This window comes from Drosophila obscura, unplaced genomic scaffold (genome assembly GCF_018151105.1).
Source record: "Drosophila obscura isolate BZ-5 IFL unplaced genomic scaffold, ASM1815110v1 contig_150, whole genome shotgun sequence".
Classification (NCBI taxonomy): domain Eukaryota; kingdom Metazoa; phylum Arthropoda; class Insecta; order Diptera; family Drosophilidae; genus Drosophila; species Drosophila obscura.
In genome coordinates this window covers 6,473,027-6,483,813 of record NW_024542736.1, presented here as the reverse complement: position 1 = coordinate 6,483,813, position 10,787 = coordinate 6,473,027, and the positions used below count along the sequence as shown (strand labels likewise).

Sequence of the window (10,787 nt, the reverse complement as noted above, 5' to 3'; positions counted from 1 at the left end):
AAAGAAAAAAGTTTAATAAACTACAGATTAAAATTCAAACACACACAACAAACGTTCTTTAATCCCAATAGAAAATATACGACGACGAGTATTAGTATTAAGAGCATCAAGGGCTAACACCACCGTCCTGTTCGATGCGCTGCTTGGCCTCCTTGGCGGCACAGAGGGCCTTCAGGGCCGCCTTCTTGGTCTTTGCGTGGTCGGTGCGTGCATCCTTCAGCTGGCGGAGCAGTACGCCCACCCGGTTCTGGGCCGCCTCCAGCAGTGCGCCTTTCTCGACCAGCGACTGCTGCCAGACCATGTTCGTCTGTTCGGAGCTCTCCTTGCTCTCTCTGACCACCTTGAGCGTGGCCAGCAGCATCTTCAGCTCCGTCTGCGCCTGCTGGTACTGCTTCAGGGCCAACTGGGCATTGGCATCGGCCGAGAGCAGCTCCTGGGACTCCTCCTGCACCACCAGCTCGGCCTCGCGCACCTCCGCCTCGAGCTGCTCGAGGATTTGGCTCTTGCCCGCTAGAACTGCCTCGGCAGCCATCGCTGCCGACATTGCTTTGTCCGCGTACTCGTTCTTGATCTTGTCCGAGGCCACCTTCACCGCCGAGGCCATGTCATCGTTTGCCTTCTTCGCCTCCTTGGCTGCTTGTACCGCAATGCCCGAGGATCGTTGCTTGGCGTTGCCTTGTTTCTGATTGCGGCCTGATGCCTGCCGCTGCCCTTGCTCCCCCCTCTGCTGGCTGTCCTCCTGCGGGTTGTCGGGATTGCAGCCATTCCCGCCGCCACCGCCGACACCCCTCGTCGAGTCATCCGTTCCACCGCCATCGTAGGGCAGCAGCCGCTTGCTGCGTGTCCGGAAACGCGAGTCGCCGTAATATCCCGTGGCCTCTGCTGTCAGACAGATGAGTGCGATGAGAAGTCCGAATATCAAAAATTCTATTCGCATTTTCGAGCATTTTTCCCACAGCTGAATAATATGCCAGATGAAATGTCAAATGAACAAAGGCAAACGCCAGTATTCGGTTGGAAGCAACAAACATCAGAGCAAAGCAAAGCAGCCCAGGCCTTGGACGTTTGGACAGTGCACGGATCTCGAACTTGAATTGAATTGAAAAATGAATTATACCAAAGCGGTGCTCACCTGCCTTGTGCTTCTGCATGGAATCTTCGGACTGGAGTCCATCTACCAGTACGGCGATGCTGCCCAGCTGGATGAACGGGACAGCGGGCCGTTCCTCTCCAAACTGTACATGGATTCGGGCGAGGCGGCGGCGGTGGCGGCGGCGGCGGCGGGTGGTGGGGGCGAGGCGAGTTGCGGTAACGAATCTCCGAAGGGGAAGCAATGCGGCAACTTTGACAAGGGCAATCCCAAGTCCAAGGCGTCCAACATCGCCCAGAAGGCCGCGCAAGAAGCAAAGGCAGCCAGCGATTCCCAAATGGCAGCAGCCGAGGCAGCGGCCACTCAGGTCAAATCGGAGCTGGCCGAGAGAGCAGCACAGTCGGCCCGTGCAGCCGAAGCAGCGCTCGCGGGCAAGCAGCAGATTGTCGAGCAGTTGGAGCAGGAGTTGGCCGAGGCGGAGGCCGTCGTCACTGAGGTGACGTCCTCGCTGCAGAACACCCAGGCCAACAACATTGCCGCAGCAGCTGCGGCCGCCGACTCGCAGACTCAGGTGGAGCATATTAAGCTTCTGCTGCAAGCCGCCACATCAAATCTGGCCAATATTGAGGGCGTGTCCCAGGGCGCACAGACGGAGCTGTCGGAGAAGACCCAACTGCTAGAAGCGGCCAAGAACCGGGTCCAGAGTCTCAACAAGCAGATGACGGAAGCCAAGTCGGACTTTGAGAAGACCAAGCAGGCAGCATACAAAGCGGCCTGTGCCGCCGTCGAGGCCAAAAAGAAGGCGCAAAGGATGCGACGAATGGCCGCCTACCGGCAGTGGATGATCGGGCAGCCAGGAAAGTACCCCCGAGGAGGGGCCAAGATGTAGACGGGGCTCACGTGGTTCAGCCATTTATATATTTTCTTAGTTTGTGTTTTGTTAAGCCCCATTTCATTTTTATATTTTGGTAAAACAATAAAATAAAAATTTAAAAAAAATAATAAAAATTTAACTTTGTATTTGATGACCGCCAAACTCCATTTAGCGCAGAAAAAATACCGAAATTCTTCGGGATATAAAAGTATATTTAATCTGGTTAGTTTCGGTATATTTCTGAGGGGTCACACTGAACAGCTGTTTATTGTTATAAAATCATTGCCGGCAATTTGTTTTCGCGATTTTGTTGCATTTCTATATTAAAAGTAATGACTAGACAATGCTAATGCGTAGAATTAAGCTACTTAACTGTCTGGGCGCACGCTACAGCAGCTTGCACTACGTGACGACGCCAATTTTCTATGTAAACGCAGGTGAGCTCGGGTTCGGTGATTTTGTTGCTTCTGTAAGTAAAGTTGGACCCCTTTTTAGCACCACACATTGGCCACCTGTACTCGGCGGTGATAGCCGATGCCCACTGTCGCTACCAGAAGCTACGGCATCCTGCCATTGATGTCCGGCTGTGCACGGGCACCGACGAGCATGGGACCAAGATCCAGCAGGCGGCAGCCAGCCACAAGGTGCCCGTGGATCAGTACTGCCGGGAGATATCGTCCCGCTACCGGGAGGTCTTCCAGGCGGCGCACATACAGAATCACGACTTCATACGCACCACGGAGGAGCGGCACAAGCAGGCCGTGGCCCAGTTCTGGGTAGGATGGGGCCAGGGGATAGTGGAGATTCCTGTGACATATTTTCATTCTGAGTTCTGCTTCCACAGCGCACGCTGCACTCGCGGGGACACATCTACTCGGCTGCCTACAGTGGCTGGTACTGTGTGTCCGATGAAGTCTTCCTCACCGACTCCCAACTGCGTCTGGACGAGGCCAGCGGCACGCGCTACTCCCTAGAGTCGGGCCATCCCGTGGAGTGGACGGAGGAGACCAACTACATGTTCCGCCTCTCGCAGTTCCAGGACGATGTCCGGCACTGGGTCAAGCAGGAGGCGCGCATACGGCCGGCCAAGTTCGAGAAGATTCTTTTGGACACGCTCAGTGAACCGCTGCCGGATGTGTCCGTGTCGCGGCCCTCCAACCGCGTCCACTGGGCCATACCCGTGCCGGGGGATGACTCGCAAACGGTGTACGTTTGGCTAGATGCGCTGGTCAACTACCTCAGCTCCTTGGGATATCCCAATGAGAAGGTAAAATCAAGCTTATACGCTGAATTATAATCCACCTATTGAATGTTTCCTTTCTCATTGCAGTTTCTGACTCACTGGCCGCCTGCCCAGCAGGTGATTGGCAAGGACATACTCAAGTTCCATGGCATTTACTGGCCCGCATTTCTGCTGGCCGCTGGCCTACAGCCGCCGCAGCAGCTGTACGTGCACTCGCACTGGACCGTCGACGGTCAGAAGATGTCCAAGAGCAAGCACAATGTGGTGGATCCCGTACAGGCCGCCCAGCAGTACACCATGGAGGGGCTGCGCTACTTTCTGCTGCGCGAGGGCGTCGCCCACAGCGATGGCAGTGAGTGAAGCTACCAACTAAGTTCAGTGGCCGACAACAAACCGCGAAATCCTTTTGATGTCTGTGGCTTGTTCACTTTGTGGCTTGCCATTCAGCGGGCGCCTGTCCCTTAAGGGTGGATACTGAGGGGATTCGAATAGTTTTTCCATCAAATCACCAGCCAAAACTGTTGAGGTTGAGGTTTCCTGTGTGCCCGTGTCCTGCGCCTGTGTGCTGCATACATATGTGAGTGACCATCTGTCGTCGTTCCGTTTACCTTTGCTTTAATTTGCATTTCAATTTTATGCCCGACTCCACACAAACTAAGGGGAAAAGTTTTTGGTCTGCTGCCGAAACTGACTTTTGTTTATTTGCCTTGAAAGTTTCTCTCGTTTCCTGGGAAGAAAACTTCCCAGTGATTTGCATAGGAGTAGGGGAACCACAACCCGAAGCAGTGGTCTCGTTTCGTAGGGGAAAGCCGGCAATTGTCTGACGGATATGATTAGAATCTGCCATCAATCAGGTTCGTGTGAATAGGGGTTCGGGGTTCAGGGTTCAGGGGTACGGACTTGCCATTCAGGACTCTTTCGTAAGCAATTAACACACTTCGATGGCCAGAGACTGATTTGTGGGGAGTGTCACCACTTTTAGATGCGTTTTGATTGATTCTCCCACCCCATCCCATCCCATGCCATCGTTTTTCGGTTTTCAATTTACATAACTTGTTATCGCCCTCCCCTTCGGTGAGGCTTCCACCCGTGCCAGCCAGGTCTCAAAATTTAATTTTCAATTATTGCTGACTTTGCTTTTTCGGTGGATTTCCCAGGCAGACAGCAGCAGCTTTTCCTGTTTTCCTTTATTCAATTTGCGCTTGTTCATGAATTTTTTTGTTGTGTTTCTTTTTTTTTATGGCCCGCTGCTTTGCGGCTAATTTAATTGAATTTTTATTGCATTTGACGCTGCAAATTAAAACACGAAAAAAAAACCGAGAATGTGCTGCAGTGCGTCAGCGCCGCCGCCTGATTAAATTACGAATGTTTTGAGCTCGCATTTTGCATATTTTTGGGACCCATAAATGATTTATGACAGATAAATTTTCTTTAATTCAAGCAGATGGGCCATGTCCATTAGGTGCAGTTCCCCACTCTAAATCCGATTTGTGGCTGGTTGCTTCGGGTGATGGGGAGGAGGAGGGGTGTAAGGTTGCTTTCATAACGCGTTGGGAGAACATTCTTAAACGCTCAAACACTTTTCATTAGCAACAACCAGCGGAAGTTCCGCTTAGTGGAGAGAATGTGCTCGACATAGAAATTGCATTTCGAATCTGATGCAATAACAGCTGCGGGTACAGGAGACCAAAGACCAGCACCAAGACCAAGTGCTGCTGAAGGACCTGCGTCATCTGTCTAGAAAAAGTTTTACAGCAAATGCAAATAAGTGAAGGAGGCGGCAGGCCCTCTGGCAAAGGCAACTGTACGCTGATGCAATCAGCTTCCTTGGGGCGTTACTCAATTTATAAATTTGAATACTTAAACTTGTCGCTGGAGAATGCTGTTCCTTCAAGTACGGCGGCGGCTCCTTCTCTGAGCTGAAGGTCGGACAAGTTTTGTGTGACAGCTGACAACGCGAAAAGAATTCTGCGAATCTATCAGAAGTCCATTATTGGTACGTGCTTCGCTGTACCCGGTTTGTGTAGCCTCCAGTGTGAATCTTTCGTTGTTGGATCTAATGGTTATTCTTGAATAAACGTTTCCATAATCCTCCAAGGCGCTGCCTATCCTTCAACTTGCATCTTCTTGTGATTCTTTCTTATGCTGCTCATCCTGCTTCAAGTTTACTTGGGCATGCTCCGCCCCCGTCTAATCCTGTTACAGTGTGTCGACAAGAAATTATTGTTTGTCACATAAAACATGCTCGTACGACCCGACCTGTGCTCGGCGGCTAATTTGCCTGACACCTCCGACTGGCTGTCTCCGATTGCAGCAAGGCTGGTTAAATATTTGATGGGAAAGTGTTGCCTTTCCCCGACCCCTTTCAGTAAACATGCTCTGCTGCTCTCCAGTTAAAGCCAAAGTTAGCTTGAAAAATATATAAGCAAAGAGTGGGAAAAATTGTGTCAAAGTTCTGCAGGGCAAATGGCAAAAAGTGGAACAGCAACGGGAAAGCGACAAGTTATTGAGGTTATTTAAGGTGCAGCCAAGAGGCAACCGGCAACCGGCTACATCTAGAGTGCAACTCGTGGGGCACGTAAAAAAGTATTATTTATATTAGGGCTAGCAAGTGCAGCAGCATTTGTCTGTGTCTCTGTGTCTGTTTCTGTGTCTGTGGCCGGTCGGGCCTCCTTCCCTGTCACGTGTTCCATGTGCAGAATGTGCTTAAAGTTTTGTTGCAAGTGTTGTATGTACATGTGTACAGAGTTCCCCCCCTCCCGGTGTTTATTGCACATGCCCGGAACTTTTGCTTTTTTGCAATTTGTAGCTGCTCACGTAAGCAGTTAAAAGTTGGCAGGACTTAAGCGCCAGCGAGGGGTCCATGTCGATGTCGGTCTCGGACAGGTAACGCCACATACAACATACAACACGTGTTGCGGAGGAGCCTCTTCCCAAACAATTTCATTAGAAGGCAATACTAGATTGGGTTGCGGCGGGGCAGGCATTGTAGACGGGCGGGCGCATGGTAGCTGCTAATAAACTTTGATGCATTTCTACATTTTCAATGATTTACAGCCGACGGGCAGGCCAGGCATCAAAATTCAATGCATTCAAAATGAAAAGCTGGAGCTGCTGCTCCTGCTCCTGCCCTTCCAATCGCTTCAGTTAACTCAATATGAAATTCAATGACTTTGCAAAGAGTGCAGTGCCTGTCGGATCAAGAGAGAGAGTCCCAAACGACCCAAAGGATATCCTATAGTAAATGAGAAACATAGGCAGCAGATCAAATACAAATGAATGCCATATTAATATTTGGAAAATATCTATTAAATCACATTAAAGTACCCTTGAAGAGCTCTTCGTACCCCAGGTATCCCCCAGGTCTCATACATCTCTCAGTGCCATTCTGTCGTAGCTGCTGCTTGACATGAATTTGATTTCAGAAACTACAGTCGTCTGTGCATGTGGAACTCAATCCGACGCCCATTCACTTGAATTTTAGCTGACTTTTGCCTGATTCACTTCAGGTGGCACTCGTAAAACTTTGCTCTCTCTTTGTCCCTCCCTATTTTGCTTCTTGTTGCGCAACAATTGCATTAATGATGGCGGCAACAGTTTTGGCAGTTGCCGTACCCCCCGTGGAGAAACTCTCGCTCCATTGCGAGTTTGGAAAGTTCATAGAACTCCTAATGAAATTCCCCACAACGAATTCTGTTTGCTGTGGAAATTATGAACGCTTCGGTTTTTGGGGGCAAGTTTTAATTTGATTGAAAAACCGCCAATCAAAATTGTCAGAATTTCGAAATAGCCATAATTGCTTGCCAGCAGCAATTAGCCGATTATTGTCTCTGGACGGGTATAGTTTTAATTACCAAATGGCTGCAGATGCAGCTGCATTTTGTGGCTCCCATTTATGGATGGCTGGGACTGGGACTGGAGCTTCGTCTGCTGCTATCATCAAATCCGAAATTGTTGGTTGGGAATTTCATTTTCATAGGTAGCACAATTTTAATTAACTACTCGACGCATATCAATGGCCCTGCTGGAGTTTAAATAATTTTCGGTTTGGTTACCATGAGCCATGTCCATGTCCTTGAAGCAGTGGATTATTAGTTTTTTGTGCCAAGCCAAAGGGCTATTGGAATTGTGCTAGAGTTCCATGAAGCTCGAAATAAATTCAATCGATCTCCTTGAAGCAGTTCCCAGCAGTTCTCAGAACAAAGAACCCTTGAAATGGCTAATGTTTGATTAAATGAGAGCAACTAGGGTTGCCCTTAAGGCACCACCATCACCAACATCATCGTCATCATATTATAAGAGCAAGCCCTCACCAGTCCCAGTTTTCAATGCTTTTCCCTTTACACGCTCCTTCCTTTCAATTCAATTTCCCTGGAACCAAGTAGCAGCTAAGATTTTGCAACTACGAGCATTAGCGAAGCTTAAACCCTTTCATGCGCAGCTTCTCGCCCACAAAGCCAGCCACCTGCAACATTTGTAGCAGATTTAGCGGGAAATAGGGAAAATAAGGAAAAGGGAGATACTTTTCCAGCTTGTTGCTGCTGATGATGTTGTTGTTAAGTTATTCGGATTTTAGATTTTATCCCCACGGCGGACACGGAGGGCACGGAGCAGCCTTTGACTGCGAGTCTCTGGTGGGTTCTCCCAGGCCCCTTAATGGGCGAATTTGTAAGCATTTCGTGTAGAACTTAAATGGAAGATGAAAATATCACCCATACGACTAGTGTGCTCCGCTTTGAGTAGGGTTTTGTTTTTGTTTGTTTGTTTTGTTTTGGGGTCAACAGCAGTGATAATGCGAGTAGATCTGATTTCATTCCTCGCATTCATTCAGAGACAGCAGAAAGCAGTTCCTGACAAGTAGTTTCTCCTGGTCTCTGATTTCTGATTCCCATTTCAGACTACAGCCACGTGAAGGCACTGCGCATCCTCAACTCGGAGCTGGCGGACACTTTGGGCAATCTGTTATCGCGTGCCTGTGCCAAGTCGCTGAATCCCCGCCAAGTGTATCCCCAGCCGCATGCCGAGCACTTGGCGGATCTGCTCCAGAATGTGGATGCGGCCAAGCGTCTGCGGGACACGCTGCTACAGCTGTCAGGTAAACCTCGACAGCTTCCTTGTCATTTTAATATTTAAGCAGCCACCATCCTCGAGGCTTGTGGCTGAAGTTTGCTGCTGAAGTGCCTGCCTCGAGATGCTTTATAATCTGCATTTGCATCCGCATCCGCATCCCCATCTGCTTGGCACTCTTCCGGCCAATCACTAAGCAGCAAGTGCACTCGAGAGTGTGGCCAAGCAAGCCATCCAAAGAGCCTGAGAGCTCAAAGTGAAGCCATCATTTTGTATATTGTATTCTGTATTCCGTACTCTGCATTCTGCATTCTGTATTCTGTTCGCTTTTGCAGAACGATGCGAGGCGCATTATGAGTGCAATCACTTCCACTTGGTGGCCGACACGACGATGGCTGCTCTGCATGCGGCCAACAATTTCTTTGAGAGTGCCAGGCCCTGGGAGCTAAAGGGCGGTGCCGAAGGCGCCAACGAGCCCCGACTGGCGACCATAATCGCCATGACAATGGACGCGCTGCGGCTCTGCGGCATTGTGCTCCAGCCCATAATTCCTCAGCTGGCCACACGACTGCTCGATAAGCTCAGCGTGCCAGTGTCCCAGCGCGGTTGGGATTGTTTGAACGAGAACTTTGCCAGGGACTCCAGCGGTAACAGCACGAGGAGTCGTCATCAGTTGGATGGGCAGAGTAGTGCGATGCTTTTCCAGCGCATTATGGAGGAGAAGGATAAGTCCGTTCAGCAGAAGCCACAGCCGCAGCCACAGTCGCCTCAAGCCAAGCAAAGCAAATCGAAAAAGGAGCGCCTCAAGGCGGCCATCAGCAACACCACGACAACGACAACGACAACGTCCTGAAGTGGCCGTAATAAACCAAGTCCCTGAGTCAACCTACAAACCACTTGCCTTGCCGTATTTATTCATAGCACTGGGTCTAATAAGTGGCCCAAGTGGCCACAAATCACAATTCCGTTCGGCTGGGGCACTCTTCCTCCTGCGACACTGATGCGAGTCTCATTAAAACCCACTTAATTATGTGCAGGAAGGAGCTCAGTCCCGTCAGCAGCCTCTCGCCGACTGCTGACTGCCGGCTGCCAGCTCATATTCGTTGGATTTTTCATAATTTATTACACGCAATTGAAGTCAGTATCAGGTGCCATACCCATTGCCGGTATGGGACGTAATTTATGGCCTGCAATCGGCATCCAAACTTCTTACTCAAGTTTTTGGGGGCCAAAGTTTATTTGTTAATTTATTTTAATTTCCACAGAAAAAGTCGAAACAGCCAAAAGCCCAGACCCAGGCCCCGCCAGAGTGTAATCAAAATAAATGGCAAAAGTTGCTCTCAATCTAAGTGGAAATGCATGTTGCGATGCGAGGGGCAGCAGGGGGAAGAAGGAGCAATGGAAGGACGCGAAGCAGGAGCAGGGACTCAAGTGCAACCATTAGAGACAAGTGCTGGCCCTGGCCCTGGCCCCACAGCCAGACAAAGCTGATTAGATTACTTGTAAGCCAATGGCCGCCGACTCAAGGATTGCCTTTGCTCTCTCTCGAGAAAAGCGTGAAAGATTTTCACTCACGCAATAAGTAACGGTTTAATTAGGATTTGCTCCAACTGCAACCATCAATCAAGTCTCAGCCGCAGCCAGAGAGTCAAAAGTTTTTGCCTTAACTTTCTGCAAAGTGCACTTGATTGCGCGCGTTAATGGCCTGATGGGCCAGTCGCCGCCAGTCAGCTGCAGGTAAACCGCAATTTACCTGGATGCTGGCATAGTGCGCTCCAACACTCTGCTGCCAGAGCATTTCCCATGGGGGAGTCTGGCAATTAGCCAGCCAAAAAGTGCGGGCTTTGGGCCCAGTTAACTTGCAATTTGCAGTGCGACCTGCAGCAGAGTCCCCGTCCATGATGATGTTGCCTATTGCCTATTGCCTATGTTGATGCAGACCCTTTAGTGGTTGCCTGAAAAGCATTGCGAGAACTGACAGACCAAAGGAGATCATTTAGGAAGGGGGGAAATTTAATTTGAGAGCAAATTTGTTCTTGCAAAGCTTCCAAATGTAAGCCAAACAATGGGCATGGCAAGGTATCAAATGTACTTGAAACTGGCAGAGTATTGGGTTGCACTTGTGAGGAGTATACATATGTATATGTATGTAAGCATGTGCATTCTGATTTCAGAACAATTAGGGAATTGGCACACACTTGAACCAGTTGTACTCCAATACTCCAACCCAATTCGAATAAAAGCAAATAAATTGGAAGAAACTTTAAAATAAAGTTTCTTTCAATAGAGAGAATAATGAGGGGAAACTCAAGCTTACATATGCATGTATGTATGCATATCAAAATATATAACAAACTTCTTTAAGCAAATACTAAAGAAGTCGCCAACAATAGGGGCGAGTCAGCACGAAGTGAAGGAAAAGTTTGGATCAGGTTAGTGGTGGGTGGCTCTCCTCCTTCGATTTGTGGCTGCGTGGAATATAATATCAGACCTGTGGTAAATTAAATTTATAT

General features: G+C 49.3%; 3 protein-coding genes across 3 annotated transcripts; 2 read left to right on the top strand and 1 right to left on the bottom strand.

Annotated features, from left to right (window-relative positions):
• Nucleotides 1–28: 28 nt before the first annotated feature.
• On the bottom strand, nt 29–1,008 carry LOC111066963. The gene has a single exon (XM_022355942.2). The coding sequence runs from the start codon at nt 935–937 to the stop codon at nt 107–109; it is 831 nt and encodes a 276-aa protein (XP_022211634.2). The 5' UTR covers nt 938–1,008; the 3' UTR covers nt 29–106.
• On the top strand, nt 1,009–2,061 carry LOC111066962 (tol-Pal system protein TolA). The gene has a single exon (XM_022355941.2). It carries the CDS (start codon nt 1,107–1,109, stop codon nt 1,977–1,979), a length of 873 nt encoding a protein of 290 aa, XP_022211633.2. The 5' UTR covers nt 1,009–1,106; the 3' UTR covers nt 1,980–2,061.
• A 138-nt stretch (nt 2,062–2,199) lies between these two features.
• On the top strand, nt 2,200–9,190 carry LOC111066954 (methionine--tRNA ligase, mitochondrial). The gene is made up of 6 exons (XM_022355922.2): nt 2,200–2,401; nt 2,460–2,740; nt 2,809–3,231; nt 3,295–3,559; nt 8,105–8,302; nt 8,610–9,190. The coding sequence occupies exons 1-6, from the start codon at nt 2,308–2,310 to the stop codon at nt 9,125–9,127; spliced, it is 1,779 nt and encodes a 592-aa protein (XP_022211614.2). The 5' UTR covers nt 2,200–2,307; the 3' UTR covers nt 9,128–9,190.
• Nucleotides 9,191–10,787: the final 1,597 nt, after the last annotated feature.

Excerpts from the sequence above, each read along its gene's own strand:
- LOC111066962 (XM_022355941.2), top strand. The coding sequence starts at position 1,107 with ATGAATTATACCAAAGCGGTGCTCACCTGCCTTGTGCTTCTGCATGGA.
- LOC111066963 (XM_022355942.2), bottom strand. The coding sequence starts at position 937 with ATGCGAATAGAATTTTTGATATTCGGACTTCTCATCGCACTCATCTGT.
- LOC111066954 (XM_022355922.2), top strand. The coding sequence starts at position 2,308 with ATGCTAATGCGTAGAATTAAGCTACTTAACTGTCTGGGCGCACGCTAC. Across the intron at positions 2,741-2,808 it reads AGGCCGTGGCCCAGTTCTGG|CGCACGCTGCACTCGCGGGG; the intron begins GTAGGATGGGGC and ends CTGCTTCCACAG. Across the intron at positions 3,560-8,104 it reads CGTCGCCCACAGCGATGGCA|ACTACAGCCACGTGAAGGCA; the intron begins GTGAGTGAAGCT and ends TTCCCATTTCAG.